The following is a 20,613-nucleotide window of genomic DNA, read 5'->3' on the forward strand; positions in this document are numbered from 1 at the left end:
TGAACTCTAATGTCTTTTCCTACATCACTATATACAAACAATGGAATATTATTTGGCCCTTATAAAGGAAGGATATTCTGACACTTGCCACAACACGGTTGATGACAACATGTTGTGTGAAACAAGCCAGGCACAAAAAAACAAATTCTCTATGATTCCACTTTACTGAGGTAGTCAAATTCACAGAGACAGAAAACAGAGTGGTGGTTGCCATGGGATTGAGGGGAGACAGAATGGAGAGTTAGTGTCTAATTGGGACAGAGTTTCAGTTTTGCAGGATGAAAATAATTCTAGAGATGGACTGTGGTGATGTTCTCACAACACTGTGAATGTACTTACTACCACTAAACTGTATACTTAAAAACAGTGAGAATGATAAATTTTATGTTATGTGTACTTTACCACAACTGAAAAAAAGTTTTTAAAATTTCATTTACTTATATGACAGAGAGAGAGAGAGCATAAGCAGGGGGAGGCACAGACAGAGGGAGAAGGAGGGAGCCTGATGTAGGACCCTGGGATCATGACCTGAGCTGAAGGCAGAGGCTTAACCGACTGAGCCATGCAGGCCTCCCAAGAATTTATTTTTTAAAAGGGGTTCAAGGGAAGGGGCATGGAATATATGGGAGATCTCCAAAACTTCCCCTAAATTTCTATGTGAACCTAAAACTGCTCTGAGAAATAAATTCTGTTTTTAAATGTGTGGGTAGGAATGTGTTGGGCTTTGGGGCTATAGTAAGGCCAGTCTGCCCCCTGCCATCTGTGTGGCCTCGAGCAGGTCACTCCATGTCTCTGAGCCCCAGTTGCCCCATGTGCGACGGAGCTCACAGCAGCTGGGTGGGTGGAGTGACGAGCTGCATGGAAGGCTCGGGGTGCTGCCTGGTGCTCAGTGTCCCATAGGTGGCTGAGCCAGTGACTGGGAAAGGGCTTTGCAGACCATGCTGTGCTCTTCAACCAGGAAGGAGTAGGGTGTGGGAGGGGCACCCTGAGTTGCTGGGCCCCTGAGAGAGGACCTGGTTTGAGGGCCAGGGTGGAGGCAGGAGGGGCTCCTCACTGGGAAACGGCTCTGGCTCGCGGTGGAGCAGCTGGGCCTGCCGCCTGGGAGACAGTCTTGTGGGCGCCTCCTCCCACAGCCCACACCTCAAGTCTGCAGCTGGGTCCTGCCTCTTCTCAGGAGGGCCATGGCTGGGACCTGGCTGCTGCTTCTCCTGGCCCTCGGGTGTCCGGCCCTGCCCACAGGTGAGCTCCCTCCCTGCCTCCCTCTCTGTGCCCCATTAGTTGGCCCAAGCCCCCCCTAGCTCTGGTACTCCCTGGGTAGGGGAGGGTCTCATCATAAGCCCACCATTTCCTTCCCCATCGTCTTCTGCCTTCCAGCTGCCTCACTCTGGGGCCCCGAGTCCGCTCCCTGGAGTCTGCTGTGTTGGAGTCCCTGGTTGGGCAGTCACCTCTTGGAGGTGTAGAGAAATGACAGCAAGCTGGATAGACATCCAGGGAGGGTGGAGATAGGGTAGCCTGGGCTGAGACAGGGCAACATTGTAAGGTCCTCTCCTGTCCTTCCTGTCCTGGGCTCCTGCCCTCAGATTGCCCTATTCCCATAGGGCTCAAAATGTCTCATGTTCACTCCCTGCTCCCCCTTCTCAGTAGGCTCTCAGGGGAGGTCGCAAGGCCCCAGTGACTTCTTAAGGGTATTACCCTCAGTCCCTCAAAGATCGAGGATGGGGTCAAAGGACGTGTGTTTAGAGGAGAGAATTCCAGCTTCACTAGAAGCATTTGCATGTTTGCATGTATGTGGTGGGGGAAGGTCATCTTTGATCTAAAGCTGGCCCCCAGTATTTTCAAAAGCTCTCCCTTGCTAGGGAGATAAACCACATCCATGTGGAGCAGGAAGAGCCCATGGCAAGAGGTCCGAGCTCCGGGAAGGAGGCAGCTAGGGTGAAGAGAAGCAATCCCGGGCAGCTTCGTGGAGGAGGCACATGCTAAACTCAACCTGGGGAGAGTGTCTGTATAAGTGAAGAGGCTCAGGAGCTCGAGGGTCCTGGAGCTCACTCTTAGCTTTCTCTATCCTCTTTGTTTACCATGTCTTATTATATCAGCATTGATTTTTTTTTTAAAGATTTTATTTATTTGACAGACAGAGATCACAGGTAGACAGAGAGGCAGGCAGGAGAGAGGAAGGGAAGCAGGCCTGCCGCCGAGCAGAGAGCCCGATGCGGGACTCGATCCCAGGACCCTGAGATCACGACCCGAGCCGAAGGCAGAGGCTCCAACCCACTGAGCCACCCAGGCGCCCAGCATTGATTTTTTTTTAAAAGAGTTTATCTGGTTGACAGACAGAGATCACAAGCAGGCAGAGAGGCAGGCAGAGAGAGAGAAAGGGAAGCAGGCTCCCTACTGAGCAGAAAGCCCGATGCGGGGCTCGATCCCAGGACCCTGGGATCACGACCGGAGCTGAAGGCAGAAGCTTTAACCCCCTGAGCCACCCAGGCACCCCATCAGCATTGATAATAATACTAATACTTCTTTGCCAAGGTGTTTGACATTCATGATCTTTTTTCTTCCCAACAATTTTACTGGGTTGGTATTATTAACCTCATTATATTGATGCAGCAATTAAATTAAATTAAATTAGTAAATCAGTAAATTAAGCAGACAAGTCGGGAGTCCAACCAACTCTGCTTGAGGCCATGTCCCAGGCTTGATGCACTGTGTCATGTAGCAAAATCTTAGTCATCCTTCCAAGTGGGGTGGTCTATGGGAGTGGGAGTCAGAGACCTGAGTTTGAATCCTGAATAGGCTGCTTACTGTCCACATGCTTCTAGATCTGTTCTTTGACCTTCAAGAAACCTTTCCTGAGCACCCTTCTCTGACCTCCCCACAAGATTCTCCGGTGTCCTTTCCTGCATCCTGGGGTATTTCTTTTTTCTTTTATTCTTTTCTTTTTTAAAAAGATTTTATTTATTTATTTGAGAGAGAGGAACAGAGCTAGCAAGAGAGAGCACAAGCAGAGAAGAGAGGGAGAAGCAGACTCCTTGCCGAGCAGGGAGTCCCATGTGGGGCTCGATCCCAGGACCCTGGGATCATGACCCAAGTCAAAGGCAGACACCTAACGACTGAGCCACCCAGGCACCCCACCCTTTAAAAAAATTTTTTTTAAACTATGAAATAATACAGACATACACTTGAAATGGGTGAATTGTAGGTGCCTGGGTGGCTCAGTTGGTTGGGCATCTGCCATTGGCTCAGGTCATGATCCCAGAGTCCTGGGATAGAGGCCCACATCAGGCTCCCTGCTCAGTGGAGAGCCTGTGTCTGTCTCTCCCTCTGCCTGTCCCCTCCAACTTGTGCTCTCTCTCTCACTCTCACTCTCTATCTCAAATAAATAAATAAAATCTTCAAAAAAAAAAAAGAAATGGGTGAATTGTATAGTACATAAAGTATATCTGAACAAAGGTCTTTAAAAAATACTTTAGGGGCGCCTGGCTGGCTCAGTCAGTATAGCATGGGACTCTTGGTCTCTGGGTTGTGAGTTGGAGCCCCACGCTGAGTGTAGAGATTACATAAAAATAAAATCTTATTTTTTTAAAGATTTTATTTATTTATTTGACAGACAGAGATCACAAGTAGGCAGAGAGGCAGGCAGAGAGGAGGAAGCAGGCTCCCTGCCAAGCAGAGAGCCTGATGCAGGGCTGGATCCCAGGACCCTGGGATCATGACCTGAGCTGAAGGCAGAGGCTTTAACCCACTGAGCCACCCAGGCACCCCAAAAAATAAAATCTTAAAAAAAAAAAACAACCAGACCTACAGAAAAGAACTGACAATGATTAAATAAACACCTATGCGTATTCCACTCAGATTAACAAATGGTTTACATTTTGTCATATTTGAATCAGATAAAAGAAACAAAAAGTTACATTCAAAACCCTCTTTAATCTCATTCCAGATCTTGTTTCCTTCCCTTCCCCCCCAGTGGTAACCACCCTCCTGAGGCTGGCACGATCAGGTATTGTAAGAATTTGTTGCTGCATCTGCTATCTTTCCCCTGGGACTGTGTTCCTCGAGGGCAGGGGCAATGTCTTCATCAGTGTTTCATCCCCAGTTCCGGGCACAGATAGGTTGAGATAGGATAGATGGGTGAGGGATGGATGGATGCCTGGAAGCATGGACAGACACACGGATGGAAGGTAGAAAGAGTAGATGTGGAGCGCCTGGGTGGCTCAGTGGGTTAAGCCTCTTGCCTTCGGCTCAGGTCATGATCCCAGAGTCCTGGGATGGGGGAGCCGACTCTCCCCTTCCCCTCTGCCTGTCTCTCTGCCTACTTGTGATCTCTCTCTGTGTCAAATAAATAAATACAACCTCAAAAAAGAAAAGAAAAGAAATAGTAGATGTAGGAAAGCTGGTTGCTGGGGAAAGGATGGATGAACAGATAGGCAAATGCAAGGAGAGAGGGATGGATGAGTGCATGGAAGGAGAGATGGATGATGGAAGCAAACCCAGATGGAAGAATAGAAGCCCGTAATGGGAGGCTGGCAGGGACAGACCGGCCCCCCACAGGTGCATGCTCTCTTGCAGGTGTGGGGGGCACACCGTTCCCCTCGCTGGCCCCGCCGATCACGCTGCTGGTGGACGGGAAGCAGCAGACACTGGTGGTCTGCCTGGTCCTCGATGTTGCACCCCCAGGCTTTGGGGGCCCCATCTGGTTCTCCGCTGGCAATGGCAGCTCCCTGGACGCTTTCACCTACGGCCCTTCCCCAGAGGCTGATGGCACCTGGACTAGCTTGGCTCAGCTCTCTCTGCCCTCTGAGGAGCTGGAAGCCTGGGAAAACTTGGTCTGCCACACAGGGCCTGAGGCTGGCGATAGCAGCCAGAGCACACGGCCCCTACAGCTGTCAGGTGGGGACGGAGCCGGGGCCCCTGTGGATGCTCCCTGCCCCTCCCACACACGCTGGAAACAGGATATGCTGGGAGACAGGGCAGGATCCCATGGGGGCATGGTGGGTGTCCCTGTGCCAACCCTCGGAATGAGGCAATGCCTGGGTTCAGAGCAGGGTGGCCTCAGGGCCCTGAGTCCTGGGTTTGCAACTCCTTCAAATATCCAGCCCCCAAATATCTCCTTCAAATCCAGGTTCTGAGGCATGACCTCCAAGAGTTAATTACACCGCCTACCTCCTATTACCTCGGGTTGATATCTAGATTTATGTAGCTAAGGTTAATATCTATATCACCCTATCTATGACACCTGACCTAGCAGAACCAAATGACAATCAAATAACACGATGCTACCATCTACTTATTGTCTACACTGTGGCAGGCACTGTTGGAAACACCTCATATTCATGAAGAAAATCACATTATTTTCCCAATTTTACAGGCCAGAGATGTTTAAGGGATGTGTCCAAAGCCAGTTGTTATTATTACTAGATGACTGGCTTCCTGGTTTTGGATTATGGTAGTTTTGACAACTTCCAAATGGGAATGTTTGTTGAATAAATGCCCTGCCTTTCAAAGGAGGCTGCTAAGAATCCAAGTCCTCATCTAAAAGTGCTGAGAGACCTCAGCTTCCCTGGGGAGGGGGTGGGGGAGGGGACACAGAATAATGGACAGTGGGGACAGAGAAAGATCTGAGTCCCTGAGAGACATTGTAGCAAATGGGCTCAGCTTTCCTGGTGCTTGTTCATTTGTCCATTTATGCAACTTGCCATGCGTGGCTGCCCCCTGCCAGGCCTGGGGCACAGAGCTTGGGTGGACGGCAGAGCCCATCCCAAAAGACTTATTCTCTTCCTCTTGGCTGCCAGGAGAGGCTTCCTCAGCCAGGACCTGCCTCTGGGAGCGTCTCAGGGGTGAGTACTGGGGACCAGGATCTTCAGCCTGTTTGGGTCTGGGATGATGGTCCCACTGGTGTTGGGGTGTGGTGGGGGAGGGCTTGGTGGGTGGTTCCTGAAGAGGGTGCCTTGCTGGGTTGGGGCATCGACAAGCCTGGGCTTCAGTCTATCTAAGGTAGATGGGGGTGGATCCTCTGACCCCAGACTAATTCCTGGCCACCAGTTGAAAAGTGTAGGCGACAGCCAACAGGGGGCTCTGTGAAGCTCTCCCCGGGCAGCCCAGATAGATGGTATCAGCGTCAGAGCCCTGGGAGACCAGACCACCCACCAGACAGAGTCCTGAGTCCAGTTCTACTTCCGCACATAGAGAATAGGGGTCCGGTTACTCTCTGCGTCAGATGCTAATCCCTGCTTGGCCTGCATCCCCCTGGTTTTGGGAGAATAAAATAAAATGAAGGCTAGGAAGGAATGTGTTACTATTTCCAATTAGAGCTGAGGCTAGACACCAGGGAGGACTTTCCCAGGCTTTGGGGAACGGCGGGGAGGAGGAATGACAGGGGCGGAGGACAAGGCCCCTGCTCCCCGGAGAACTTTCTCCAGTGGGTGGGGCTGAAGCCGGCCTCTGGCCCTAACCGCTCGTCTCCGTCCCGCAGGGACGCGGGGCCAGGCCCTGAGGCTGGGGGCGCTGCGGCTGCTGCTCTTCAAGCTGCTGCTGTTGGACGTGCTCCTGACCTGCAGCCGCCTCCGCGCCCCGCCTTCCGCACTGGGGGACCCCGGTCTCCCCGCGCCCCCCACCTGCCCGCAGGCGCCGGGCGGTCTCCCGCAGCCTCCGCCCGCGGGCGGGACCTCAGCCCCCGCCGTCTGGATTGGCTGCGGTGCTGGAGGGGCCACCGGCCCAGGGCTCACCGTGCCCGCCCCGCTGGTGCCACAGCCCCGCGGTTCTGGCCAGGAGTCCCCCGGAGCCCAGGCTGGAAGGAAGGGACGCTCTCTACCCACCGAGCTTGGGCCCGGTGCTCATGAGCCTCCCCGAAATTCCTTCCTTAAGGCTTGCAGTATTTGTATGTGACCTGCCTTCTGCAGATGGAAGTTTCCGGGGCAGAGCTCTGTCTCCTGTCCCATACTGAGGCCTTCTCAGGGAGGAGGGTGGTGTGCCACAGGTATTGAGACATTTGAGGGGCAGAGAACTGGGAACAATTAAAGGAGAACGTAAATGACACAAACGAAACATTTGAATTCATGTCTGCTCTGGGAGGAGGGAATCTGGGAAATTTTGAAAAGCCAGAAATCTGGGAAGGCTCCCTTGAGGAAGAGGGCTTCCTGAGGGTGAGACTCTAGAACTGCAGAGTGATGCCGGGGTTTGGGGAGGACGCTGTCCTACCTCTGTCTCCTCCCACAGCCAGGCATGAGAAGAGGCCTCCACTCTGCCTCCTCAACCTGGCCCAGCCTCTGTGAGAGGTCAGGGCGAGGAGCCCAGGAAGCCAGAAAGGTGGGGTGCTGGGCCCCACATGAAGTTTTGTACAGACTTGACAGAAAAGAACAGGGCCAGGATCCCAGGGTAGCAGGATCATGTACAATGCCAAGAGCATGGATGTTAACTCCAAACTTATACCTTATTAATCAATTAAGGGTCATTATTCATTTAACAAATATTCATTGAGCATCAGGCCTGAGTCAGGCACTAAAGAAATTTTTTTGTTTTGTTTCTTTGTTTCTTTTTTTTTTTTTTAAAGATTTTATTTATTTATTTGAGAGAGAGAGCAAGTAAGAGAGCAGGAGAGGGGAGAAGGTCAGAGGGAGAAGCAGACTCCTCGAGGAGCTGGGAGCCTGATATAGGACTCCATCCCAGGACTCAAGGAACATGACCTGACCCAAAGGCAGTTGCTTAACCAACTGAGTCACCCAGGCGCTGTTTCTTTCTTCCTTTTTAAAAAGATTTTGTTTATTTATTTGACAGAGAGATAGAGAGACAGCAAGAGAGGGAACACAAGCAGGGGGAGTGGGAGAGGGACAAGCAAGCTCTCCACTGAGCAGGGAGCCTGATGCAGGGCTCCATCCCAGGATTCCCAGATCATGACCTGAGTGGAAGGCAGATGCTTAAAGACTGAGCCACACAAACGCCCTTGTTTTGTTTCGTGAAAAGGGCTCTTGTGCTGAGAATATATAAGGCCCCCACAGTAGAGTGTGTGGCCTGTTTCTCCAGCACTGGCAGGAGATCCAGGCTTTCCAGGGGTTTCTCTCTCCAGTAATAACCCCCAGGAATCTTGGGAGCGTTCATCTGAACCTAGGTGTCCCCTGGGCAGCACAGGACAGTTGGCTGGACCAGTGGTTCTACCTTAGTCTTCTTTCCCCCAAGGTGGTGATAGCAAACTATGCTCTAACAGCTCAGGGGCAGTCTAAGCAGCCCCAAAGACCCGGAAAGTCCTCCTCTTGATGATACAGCAGATGGGGCCCCACCGAGCATCTCTTCGTGTCAAGCACCCTGTTATTGCTGGGGAAATGGAAGGGAAATACAATCGTTCATTAGCCAAATCCTTGCTTTGCGGAGGAAGGGAGAAAGGCAGGAAGGAGGGAAGAAGAAAAGAAACTGAGGCTCAGAAAGGAGGCGACTTGTTTTAGCTCTCAGGGGACCAATCTAGGATTACTTGGCACTAAGACAGTTTGAAGACTGGGGACTGTTTGCGTAGCCAAGGTCTCACCCGCATCTCCTACTAGTGATTAGCAATTACAACAATAACAACAACGATAATAATAACAAAATTTAAAAGCAGGGCTTAATAAGTATTTGCTGAATACTTATTAAGTATTGTGAAGTGACATGCAAGGAGGCGGAGAAGGCCGAGAAGATGCCTTCTGCACCTCTACCAGGATCCAAGGATCCGACCTCCCATTCAAGGGCCAGACCACTGCTTCCCGCCTCCACGTCCTAGTCCTCCAGGCCCTCCCAGAACATCCGTTAGTGGGTGGGGAAAGATGCTGCCATAGGTCACTGAGGACACCATGAGCTCTCTCATTGGTCGAGACTGAAAAAAGATCGCCCTCCCATTCGCTGTAGGGCAAGCCCCGGAAAGCCCATTGGCTGAGTAGTCCGCGGGCCTTCCTGGGCTCTGGGGGCGGTCCGAGGTGGCCGGAGGCAGCAGCTGGTGGGGGCGGGGGGGGCTCCCTGTTGCCCTGGTTACGCCGAGGCACGTGTGCAGTCCCGGAAGCGGCTGCGGGAAGCTGCCCAGCGCGCGCGGCGGGAGGAAGCGCTGCCGGGTCCGCTGGGGTCTGGTCCGGCTGGACCATGGAGCCGTTGCTTGAGCTCGCGCCCCGGCCCGGGCCCCGCTGTCTTCTGCTTCTCTCCCTGCTACTGTTGCTGCTGCTGCTACTGCCGGCCCCGGAGCTGGGCCCCGGCTCGGCGCACGCCGAGGAGACCGACTGGGTTCGACTTCCCAGCAAATGCGAAGGTGAGGGGGCGGGGCCCGCGGGGAGTGCGGGTTGGGGGATGGAAGGGCCTTGGCTCCCTGAGGAGGAGGATCTTCTTCATTCCCTGAAGCTACTGTGTGCCTGGCACTGTGCTGGACGCGGGGGACGCGGGGGGCGGGGCAAGAGATCAGGTCTCGGGTCACCTGGAGCTCTCAAGCCGGTGCAGAAGAAGCAGTTAAGATCCAGGCATCTAATCTAGCCTAGAGGGCGGGGGCGGGGGGGGAGCGGATAGGCTGTGTGGAGAGGGAAGTCAGGAATTCGTACAGGAGGACCAAACAGTAATTAGGAGTTAGCTGGGCGAAGAGACAGGAAAAGAGGGAGTCTCTCAGGAAACCGCAGATGTAGAGGCCTACAGGCTAAGAAGCAAAGGACAAGTTTGAGGAACTGAAAAGGTCCGTATGACTGTCCTTAGGAAGGGCCCTCACCACAAGCTATCTGTGTAATTGATAGACTCCACCACTAGCGTTAAGCTCCTCGAGGACAGGGACCTTGTCTCAGATATTTATTCACACAGTGCCTGGTGGGCATCCAGGGAATATTTTTGAAATAAAGACAAACAAGTGTGGGCTGTGGGTGGGTGTGGAGGAAGGAGAAGGGTCTGAGGCCTATGGGGAGAAAAATAGGGCCACTTTGGGATAAGAGTAGATCTAGCCTGGGAGAATTTGGTGAGGGAGGAGGATTTTAGGAATCAGGAGAAAGTGTATCCCAAAGATACAGGGATGGAGGCATAGAACTTCAGAGAGAGAAAAAGACCACCAGCACCCAAGCCAGTGATGCAGGACTATGAATGGGCTACCTTCCCCCCCCCCCCGCCCCCACTTCCCCGCACCTCCCCTACCGGCACACCGTTTCTTTTTTCTACCCAAACCTTCACAGTCACTCCTTCCTTGCCATCTCCATAACCCCAGACCCCTCCGAAAGTTGGCTATATATCCGTTTCATCCCAATTCAGAGCGTACAGCAGGCCAGATGTTCCCTAAGCACTGGGAAGTGGGGATGGGGTGGAGTGGGACACATAATCCTTTCATTTGAGAGATGAAAGATGAAATGAACCGACTTCACTGGGAGGGCTCACAGTGTGGGTTCTAGCCTGTACCTTGTCTCTTTCTTCCATAAATAGGAAGGCAGAGAGTTGGGATGCTTTCCTTTCACTCTTGCTCTAGTCCTAACCTATATGGTATGGTTTGGGGGTTTCACTTCCTCTCTTTGTTTTCTATTCTCATAGCCTGAGAACCTCACATTTCTTTCCCTTAGGAGGCATTCACAGACTCAGAAGCATAGAGCTGGCAAACATCTTAGAGATCATTCTAATCCAGCCTCACCTTGTAGGTAATAGATAAAAATAATTTATTTTTTAAAAGATTTTATTTATTTATTTGTCAGAGAGAGAGGTCACAAGCAGGTTGCAGGGGAAAGGGAGAGAGGCAGAGGTAGAAGCAGGCTCCCCGCTGAGCAGGGAGCTGGCTGGGGACTCGATCACAGGATGCTGGGATCATGACCTGAGCTGAAGACAGATGCTTAACTGACTGAGCCACCCAGACATCCCAATAAAGATTAATTTTAAAGGGATTTTCAGTTACAGGATGGCTTGGCAAACTCTTAGGCTCTTCTTAATAGTGTATTTGCTCTTATTTATCATTGTTGCACCTTTATTATTAAATGCTGACTGTGTCTGGTCCACAAAGCCTGCCTTCTGGCTCCAAAACCTAAGTAAAATAAGCCTTGGCATAGAGGAAGGAGGACCTGCCTGGAAAAAGAGTAGGTGGGTATCCATGAGAGTCTGGGGTCTGTGCCATGAGTCTCCTCCAAGTCTAGTTCTGGGTGGGATCCCCAGGGGAGTCTTGAAGAGGTAAGGTTTGGAAGAGTTGAGAAGCAGGGTTGTGGTTGATGGGCACAAGAGAGAAAGGAGGTTCCAGCTCCCCAGGGCCTGGAATCCTACACATTGAGGGCGTGGGAGAAAGGGGCAAAAGCCAGAAAAATGATGAGCTTACCCAGAGTGCAGAACAGAGAGGGGGAGGGGGACAGGTGTTCCTGGCTAGAGAGCCAGGGAGGTGAGCCGCCTCAATTCATGGCAGACTCTGAGATCACATGGAATTTTCATGTGTTCAGGTTCTCCAAGCCATCTATTAAATGTGTATGTTATAAAATTTTACCAAGCAAGCCTTCAGGGGATGGTTTTGTTTTTGTTTTTTGTTTTTTTGGGGGGGTTTTGATGGTAGATTGGTCTTCTGCCAAATTCTGCTGTCAGCATTATAACAATACTAATGGCATTTAGCCTACAGATCATATTTGTTCGGAGGCATCAGAAGCTGCTCCACCACAAACACAGTCTCTCGGCAATATTTAAGTATCCAACACAGAGTCCCAGATTAGAGGAATACAGAAAAAGTCCAATATGTGATACTCACTTTGTGTACCCTTATAGTTGGGGAGACACAAAGTGACCAAGGGCTCTTAGAACATGGATCCTGTAGAGACCCAGATGAAATCAGAGCAGGTGGGGGGGTCCAGAAGAGCTTTGCAGAAGGAAGAGGCTTTATTTATTTTTTTAAAAGATTTTATTTATTTATTTGAGAGAGAGAGCCATTGAGAGAACGAGTAGGGGGAGGGGCAGAGGGAGAACCATGGCCCCAGGAGGAGGTTTTTATTTTATTTATTTATGTTAAAGATTTTATTTATTTATTTGAGAGAATGAGAGAGCATGGGGAGGGAAAAGGTCAGAGGGAGAAGCAGACTCCTGCAGAGCAAGAAGCCTGATGCAGGACTCGATCCTGGGACTTCAGGATCATGACCTGAGCCAAAGGCAGTCACTTAACCAACTGAGCCACCTAGGTGCCCCAGGAGGATGTTTTTTAAAGTGAGGTTGTGGGACGCCTGGGTGGCTCAGTCAGTTGAGTGTCTGCCTTTGGGTCAGGTCCTGATCTTAGGATCCTGGGATTATCCCCTGTGTCAGCCTCCCCACTGAGCGGGGAGTCTGCTTCTCCTCTCTCCCGCCCCCCACCTCGTGCTCTGTTTCTCTCTCTCTCTCAAATAAATAAATAAAATCTTTTTCAAAAAATAAAGTGAGGTTGTAGGGCACTGGGTGGCTCAGTCGGTTAAGCAGCCAGCTCTTGGTTTCAGCTCAGGTCCTGATCTCAGGGTCATGAGATTGAGCCCTGAGCTCCAAGTTTGAGCCCCACATCAGGCTCTGGGCTCAGTCTACTTGAGATTCTCCGCCCCTCCCTCCCTCTCTCCCCCTGCTCATGCTTTTTCTCTCTGTCTTTTGCTCTCTCTCAAATAAATAAAATCTTTAAAAAATATAATAATAAAAGTGAGGCTGGAAGAATGGGTAGAAAAGCCCATAGAAGGCATGAAGCACTCTCCCACGGCCTCGGGCAAATCTCACTTTCAGTGGTAACACTCCTTAACGCACAGCGATCACTCCATTGGACTGTATGTAGCAGGGAGGAACCTGTTTTCAAATGCGAATCCCCAGACAGTGCCTGGCACACAGGGGTTGCTTAGTAACCGAGGAAGAGTAAGAGGAAATGAGAGGATGAATGTAACAGAGCTGGTGGGAACAAGGCCTTTGGAAGGGATGGAGCAGATGACCTTGGTAGGCGTAGAGCGGTGGTGCCAGAACAGCATATGAAATCAAGTCATAAAACAGGCAGACCACACATTTGGGGACAATGAGGGAAATTTGAATACGGACTGAGTATTAGGCGATATTGGAATTATTGTTCATTTTCTGAGGATCAGTATGTTTTTATGGTTGGTAGAAGAAAATCCGTGTTCTCCAGAGATGCGTGAGGACATTTTGAGGGGTGAAAGGTCATGTTGTCTGCAACTTACTTTCAGAATAGTTTAGCAAAAACAGTGCATATGCTGTTGAGCTATATTACTGTATTATCCTCTTATTTTATATCTTATACTGGAGAGAGAGTGTGGCAGATCACGAACAAACTGTTGAAATGAGTGGAAGGTGTATAATTACTCGTACTCATTCAGCTTTTTTATATGTTTGAAAATTTAAAATTACAGGGGGTGGGGGGGCAGGAAGCAGCTGGGAGAAATGGAGTCAGTAGGATAAGGGCCGGGACTGGACAGGGAGCAGTGAATCTTGGAGCCGAGTTTCACCCAGTGACCTCCATGTGGTGGTTTGGGGCTAACTCCTTCCCTGCCCTGTGTTGACCCCGTCTGGAGAGGCACCCATCGTGGCATATCTGGCTGGGAGCTGGCTCCTTCCTGTCAGACTCACATAGGCTCAGTGGGCTGTCCTGTGTCTCCCGCCCCCAGTGTGTAAATATGTCGCCGTGGAGCTGAAGTCCGCTTTTGAGGAGACAGGCAAGACCAAGGAGGTAATCGACACAGGCTATGGCATCCTGGATCGGAAGGCTTCCGGTGTCAAATACACCAAGTCGTAAGTGAAGGGGGTGTACCCACTGGCCTGGACTACTTTGTTCCTAGAGGTTTTGGTGGCGTGGAGTTCCCTCTCCCTCCCAGCCAGGCAAACCCACCAAAGGGAGGCAGTTCTCACCAACACCTGAGTTTGCCCGCTGGTTTTACCCCAACTAATTGTGGGATCTTCATAAATCCCTTCCTTCCACTGAGCCTCAGACTTGTCAAAGACTCCGTCAAAGCAAGATGGTTTGACCTTATCTCATCCCAGACTCTTGGATTTCATGGGCCAATGCAATTAAAAAAAAAAAATTGATAACATAGGATTACCCACTTTTAATTTTACCAGGAATAAATATTAAAAATAAGCCCCCAAAAACCCTTCATCAGCCATGATCGTCCTTTCAAAATAAAATATTTTGACATCAAAATTTAATACATTTTGCCTTAGAAAAACATCTAAATATTGAATCATTTTGCTTTATAAAGGATGCCTTCCCATAGAGCTGTTACATTTTGTCTCTCTGGTCTGTGTTCCAGCATTTCAGAGCCCCCAGACCAGATGACCTATCTTCCTTCCAGCTCTGACTTCCCTTTGGTGAGATGCGCAGGTGTTGGGGTAGCAGGGCTGGAGGGACGGACTGCTAACCCACTGGGGCTGGGAGAGGAGCTCAGTCCCTCTTGTGCTCCTGTCTCTGCAGGGACTTACGCCTAATCGAAGTCACTGAGACCATCTGCAAGAGGCTCTTGGACTACAGCCTGCACAAGGAGAGGACCGGCAGCAACCGGTTTGCCAAGGTTGGATTTGTGCTTGTCCTTCCCCACGGGGCAAGGCCTGCATGTATCTAAGTGGTCTGTTGGTGTGGCTGTGACTTGAAGATCCTTGTTAGGGAGCTTCCATCCTTGGCCTTGTCCCGATCTTTATCGACTGCTGTTTGCATTTCTCGCCTCCTGAGTGCCCTGACTTTCCAGTGGCAATAGGTACCTTTTTTTTTTTTTTTTAAGATTTTATTTATTTATTTGACAGAAACATAGCGAGAGAGGGAACACAAGCAGGGGGGACCAGGAGAGGGAGAAGCAGGCCTCCTGCCAGGCAGAGAGCCCAACGCGGGGCTCGTTCTCAAGGTCCCGGGATCATGACCTGAGCTGAAGGCAGATGCCCAGTGACTGAGCCACCCAGGTGCCAGTGAGCTGGGCCATCCAGGCCCTTCCTCACCCTCCCCATCCGAAATGCCCCTCCCTCCCCCACCCCGTGGAGGCCTGACCACTGACTCAGGGAGAGCTCAGAGTGCAGTGCTATGGGGTTTAGAGGAGATGTCAGAAGACACAGCAGGGTTGGGGGTGGCAGTGATCACCTTATCCCTTTAGGCCCACAGGGCACTCACCTGGACCTCTGTCAGGGTTCCTGTGTGACATTTAATGCACTTACTCTGTGCACAAATGCTTCTGTCCCTGAAGAATGAGCTTCTTACCACAAGGTCCACAGTTCTTTGCTTCAACATTTTCAGTGCCAGGCCCGTATGGTAAGAGACTTGCCTCACATAGTTCTCCACCTAAGTACCCTTCTCCTGGAGTCTTTTAGTTAGAAATCCCTGGGGAACCTAGAGGGATAGTCTTAAGCAGCAGAAATCTTAGACTTTATCTTTAAGATTTAGGGGCACCTGGGTGGCTCAGCTGGTTAAGTGGCTGACTCCTTTTTTTGATTTTTGAATTTTTTTTTTTTAAGATTTATTCATTTGAGAGAGAGAAAGCACAAGTGCATGTGTGCACTGGAAGGAGGGAGAAGGAGAAAGTCTCAAGCAGACTCTGCTGAGTACAGAGCCTGATGCAGGGGTCCATGCCAAGCTCGATCTCACAACCCTGATATGACCCAAGCCAAGACCAAGAGGCGGATGCCAAACTGACTGCCACCTAAGCATCTGACTCTTGATCTCAGCTCAGGTCTTGATCTCAGGGTTGTGAGCTCAAGCCCTGCAGTGGGCTCCATGCTGGGAGTGGAGCCTCTTTAAAAGATAAAAAAATAAAATAAAGGGGCACCTGGGTGGCTCAGTCAGTTAAGTATCTGCCTTAGGCCCAGGTCTTGATCCCAGAGTCCTGGGATTGAGTCCACATCAGGCTTCTTGCTCAGCTGGGAGTGTGCTTCTCCCTCTGCCTCTGCCTGCCACTCCCCTTGCTCATTCTGTCTGTCTCTGACAAGTAAATAAATAAAATATTTTAAAAATAAAATAAAATTTGTACAAATTTTTTACTCTGTTTAGTAATAAATCCGTGTTTTGTTTTGATATAAAAATGTTTAAAACTGTTGTCTATAGCAATAAAGTTAGAAACACCCTACTCATTCACCAGTGGCTAAATAAATTGATATGGCCATTCAGTGGACAAAACAAAGAATGAGGTCGTCTCTTTATGAGTTGAATTCATATTGTCTCCAAGGTCTGTTAGTCAGTAAAAAAGGCAAAGGACAGAATAGTGTGGCTGACACCTACTGCCACTTGTATAAGAGGTGGGGGCAAGAGAGGATGATATATTTGTGGATTTGCTTGTATTTGCATGCATCGCCTCTGGAAAGAAAGAGGAAATGGACAGTGTACAGATGGAGTCTCTGGGGAGAAGACCTAGGTAGCTGGCAGAAATATTTTTGTAGAACCAGGCGTCCTCACTGCCTCACCTGCCCCCTTCTGACCCAGGAAAGACACAAGCCCCAGGAAGAAGCCGGAGTAGGCAGTGGATCTAGACATGAGGGAGTGTTCCTGGGCACAGTGAGGGGAAAGAGCCAGGACACACTTAATTCCTGGAAAAGGAGTATCCATTCAAAGGGCCTGAAGGCAAACAGCAGTCCTTTTTGGAAGGTTGAGGAGTGGGGAGCCATGGTGTGTGTGTGTGTGTGTGTGTGTGTGTGTGTGTGTGTGTGTGTGTGTGTAGGTGTGCAGGGGTTGTGGGGGACAGGCCTGAAAGAGGGGAGAGGAAGGTAAAGTCACGTATGAGAAGCCTTGGAGGGCCCTGACTCAGAGCTGGCTGGTCCGGCTTCCAGCACTACCCAGAGAGGAGGGTGGGGGGTGGAGAACGCTCTAAGCCACTCAGACCTACTGCCTCTTCCAGGGCATGTCTGAGACCTTTGAGACACTGCACAACCTGGTCCACAAAGGGGTCAAGGTGGTGATGGATATCCCCTATGAGCTGTGGAACGAGACCTCTGCAGAGGTGGCTGACCTCAAGAAGCAGGTACGGGCCTCTCAGCCCTCAGAGGCTGCCCTGCCTCACAGGAGAGAGTGGGGACTAAGTCTGTGGCTGAGGAAGGCCACCAAGAGTTGAGGGCGTGGGGTGGGGGGCTTTGGTCAAGTCGTCTCATCTCTCTGGCTTCAGTTTTCTCAGGGGAATCACAGCCACCTGCCTGGCCTGCGGTGGGTTGTGAGACTCAGCTGAGCTCCCCCGGGAGCGAGTCAGTGCTGGGGCTTTGCCAATGCGCCGTGTTGTGATTCGTAGTGCGACGTGCTGGTGGAAGAGTTTGAGGAGGTGATCGAGGACTGGTACAGGAACCACCAGGAGGAAGACCTGACTCAGTTCCTCTGCGCCAATCACGTGCTGAAGGGCAAGGACACCAGTGAGTGTGACGGCGGGAGAGGGCAGGGCGCTGGGCCCTCCATTTTACTGCTCGCTCCCCCTCAGGGGAGGTGGATATGAGGACGGAAGAGAAATAAGAAATAGAAGGTGTCCTTGCAGCTCTGCCCTTGGGGAGCTTGGGGGGACAGGGTGGAGTAAGGTACTGAAAACAGGTGCAGAACCACAGGAAGGGGACGCAGATGCCCCTCCAGGGTCTCAGTGAGGCAGGTGGCAGGGACTCGCCACGGGGTGCCAGTTCCGTGTCCCCACCCCCACCCTCATCCCCCCTGTCCGTCCGTGCTCTGCTCCCAGCAAACCAATCTGTTGCGGGTGTCTCTGTTCACCCCAGGTTGCCTGGCAGAGCAGTGGTCCGGCAAGAAGGGGGACACAGCCGCCCTGGGAGGGAAGAAGTCTAAAAAGAAGAGCAGCAGGGTCAAGGCATCGGGCGGCGGCAGCAAACAGAGGAAGGAGCTAGGTGGCCTGGAGGAAGACCCCAGCCCCGATGAGGATGAGGGCATCCAGAAGGCGTCCCCTCTCACACACAGCCCCCCGGATGAGCTTTGAGCCTAACCCAGTGCCCCCTGAACCGAGACCCCTGACCTGGAACCTGAGGAATCCGGGACCCCGCTCTGGCTGGCAGACAGCTGTCCTGCTCCAGGTCCTCCCTGCCGGGCGGCTTGCCACCAGGAAAGACACGGGGCCAGGGAAGAACTCGCCTCCTCCCTCTGCCAAGCGGCTCTCCTGACCCCAGCTTCGGGCAGGCCCTTTGATTTCCCGCTTGCGGGGGACTCCGGTGTGAACTCAGGAGGGGCAGGTGTGGGGCCCATGGGGAGGGCACCCCGGCCTTCACCTCCCCTTCCTCCTCCCCGATGGGGAAGCACGACTACAGGCCACCCCACCCCTGCTGACCCCTCCTGTGGACACCTGGCACTCTGCCCGGCCCTCCCCAGGGCTCACAGAGTAAAAACCTTTTGGCCTTTTTTGTTCCAATTTTTGAGTCCCCTCCAGCTCCTCAGAGGGGCCTGGAGCCCTTGTTGCTCTTTCTTGCCCCTTACCTTCCAGCCTTGGGGGGCCAAGGACGAAGAGACAGCTTCCATCCTCCCATTACTGAGGCTGGCCTGTCTGCTCTGGGGAACGGCAAGTGCAGGGAGGGCCCGGGTTGTTTTGAGACGTAGCTCAGCGCAGGGCTTTGGACTGCCCCTCAGCTGCCCACTCAGCTGCCTTGGACTCCCTGAGCTCCCCAGGCCAGGAGAGGCCTCACTTGTGCCCTGGGCACCTGGCTGCCTTCCATCCTCTCCTCTCTCCTGGAAGGCCTTCCCATTTGTTGTGTAAACTGTTTACTGATGACCCCACCAGATCCCGCCCTCCTTCCCATCTCCATCTGCTCTACTTGTTGGTCTTGAACCTTGTTCCCTGATGACCACAACTTAGCACTCCGCTCTTTCTAATTGTTGTGCCCGGAGGGGAGGACACTCCAGTCCCCCAATGCAGGTTCCAGCATGTTCTCTAGGAGCAGGGAGGAACAGGAAGGCTGGCCTCAGGGAGAAGTTGCAGTGGGCCAAGGCTCCTCCCCATTCTGCCCCGAGGGCAGGGATCAGGGCACTCGATAACAGTGGTAATGACAACTGTACACGCTCCCAGGCTTTAATGTGAACCCGTACAACTCCTGTGGGGTGGGTGCCATTAGCCTCATTTGGTAGAAGGCAAAACGGAGGCTCAAATGAAGTGACATGCCCGAAGTCCTGCTGTTAAGTGTACCCGGGGCACTCAGACTCAGGATTCAGCCTCTGGGTCAGTTGTGTTTCCACTACCCCATGGCTGCCAGCTCCTTCCCCTAGCACCTGGTACTGGCAATGTGACCCACATTAAACTGGTTTGGCTTCTTAGCCACAACTCCACCCCTACCGGTAAACCTCTTCCGAAAGTAAAGGAGGAAGGAGCTATGGCTTCTTAGAAGGAGACAGTGGCAGGAGGTCCTGCCAGCACCGTGCCCCCACCTGGCCCCCAGGGATCACCCCTGCAGACCCCTTCATGCTTCTGGCCTGGGCCTAGTGGAGCGCCCCAGACCCCGACTCCAGGGAAATGCTCCAGGGTCTGAACTAACTGGGGGCGAGGGGCGCTCTTGTAGCCTGGGCTCAGGCCTTCTTCTCCCATGAGGTGGGACAGCCAGGGCCAGAGAGGGTGGAGCAAACTGGGAGCTGTTTTCCTCTGGTTGGTGAGGCTTCGAAAGGTCCCTGGAGGATGATTCCTCTTGAGTTTAGCCCCCCTGCCCCCACCCATCTGTAGGATGGGTGCTGTCCCTGTTGAAGTCTCTGTGGGCAGTGAGATTCCAGTCAGAGACTCAGGTCCTGCCCTGGACTCTGGGGGCTGGAGCTCAGGGCTGGGGAACTGTTTGCAGCCCCCTGGACTGTAGAATTTCATGGCTAGTCTCTGATACCCCTGTTCTGTCTCTAAAACACCGTACTTGAGTGCCTGGCTTATGTCTCTACCCAGAGCTTCGCTGGTCCCTAAAGTAAGATAGGACAAAGACCTATCCCTTTGCTGGGGTGTAGGCCCAGTGGCCCAATCCAGGCCCAGTCCCAGACCAGAGGGCAGACAGTGCTGTGACTGCTTTGCTCTTTGACCTGTGGCTGCTGTGGATAGCACCTTCCTCTCCCTACCACCCAAAGGGCCGGGCGTATTGCACACACACTAGCTTTCCACCCACCTACCCCAGCAGGCAGCCGCCTCCCTGGCCCAGCCTCGAAGAGCCAGAGGCGAGATCCAGCTCCCCAGGTTTTTCTTTTCCTCTCCCCACCGCACATCCAGACCTTTCCAAACCTGCCTACTGCCTCCCGCTCTCCCACACCCTGTCTCTCCATGAGGTGAGGGAGGGGTCTGGCTGAGCTCAGGTTAACCAGATTTTAGTCCCCTTATTGGAAATCCTGTTAGAACAGGGTTTCTTAAACTCACTTGAACATGAGTGTCACATGGAATAACTGTTAAACAGACAGATGTCTGGGCCCATCTCAGATTTGGTGGCTTAGCGACCTGCTTGTCTAACAAAGCTGTTAAGATGAGGTCAGCTGGAGCCCACTCCAGCAGGAGGAGCACAGGGTGTTGTGCAAAGAGGGGGCAGCAGGACCTCCATGAAGTCAATGTCAGGGTCTTGTTCTCAGAGGCACAGCCGGTCAGAACTCCAGAGAGGATCAGTCTGTGCCAGAAACTTCCATCATCCAGAACCGCAAAGGCTGATGAACCAACTAGAAAGCCAGTTTCTGGGAGTGAAGTCTCAGGGGCAGCTGCCCAGGGACTTTGTGTTCATTTTATTTATTTTTTAGTTTATTTTTAGAGAGGGAAAGAGAGAGTCTTG

General features: G+C 52.0%; 2 protein-coding genes across 6 annotated transcripts; both read left to right on the forward strand.

Annotated features, from left to right (window-relative positions):
- Nucleotides 1-896: 896 nt before the first annotated feature.
- PTCRA (pre T cell antigen receptor alpha) lies at nucleotides 897-7,347 on the forward strand. 4 transcript variants are annotated; one of them, XM_080806011.1, is made up of 6 exons: nucleotides 1,027-1,239; nucleotides 2,820-2,909; nucleotides 3,941-4,000; nucleotides 4,570-4,890; nucleotides 5,793-5,837; nucleotides 6,473-7,347. In XM_080806011.1, exons 1-6 carry the CDS (start codon nucleotides 1,182-1,184, stop codon nucleotides 6,883-6,885), a joined length of 987 nt encoding a protein of 328 aa, XP_080662137.1. In that variant the 5' UTR covers nucleotides 1,027-1,181; the 3' UTR covers nucleotides 6,886-7,347. The 4 variants fall into 4 exon arrangements, with proteins under 4 accessions (XP_080662139.1, XP_080662138.1, XP_080662140.1 ...); XM_080806013.1 differs by lacking the exon at nucleotides 2,820-2,909 and having other exon boundaries at nucleotides 897-1,239; nucleotides 3,968-4,000; XM_080806012.1 differs by lacking the exon at nucleotides 2,820-2,909 and having other exon boundaries at nucleotides 907-1,239.
- A 1,106-nt stretch (nucleotides 7,348-8,453) lies between these two features.
- Nucleotides 8,454-18,251, forward strand: CNPY3 (canopy FGF signaling regulator 3). 2 transcript variants are annotated; one of them, XM_080806017.1, is made up of 7 exons: nucleotides 8,531-9,262; nucleotides 13,560-13,683; nucleotides 14,202-14,259; nucleotides 14,337-14,459; nucleotides 16,761-16,883; nucleotides 17,145-17,262; nucleotides 17,611-18,251. In XM_080806017.1, exons 1-7 carry the CDS (start codon nucleotides 9,100-9,102, stop codon nucleotides 17,823-17,825), a joined length of 924 nt encoding a protein of 307 aa, XP_080662143.1. In that variant the 5' UTR covers nucleotides 8,531-9,099; the 3' UTR covers nucleotides 17,826-18,251. The 2 variants fall into 2 exon arrangements, with proteins under 2 accessions (XP_080662142.1, XP_080662143.1); XM_080806016.1 differs by lacking the exon at nucleotides 14,202-14,259 and having other exon boundaries at nucleotides 8,454-9,262; nucleotides 14,363-14,459.
- Nucleotides 18,252-20,613: the final 2,362 nt, after the last annotated feature.

Source organism: Martes martes (genome assembly GCF_963455335.1).
Source record: "Martes martes genome assembly, chromosome: 6".
Taxonomy (NCBI): domain Eukaryota; kingdom Metazoa; phylum Chordata; class Mammalia; order Carnivora; family Mustelidae; genus Martes; species Martes martes.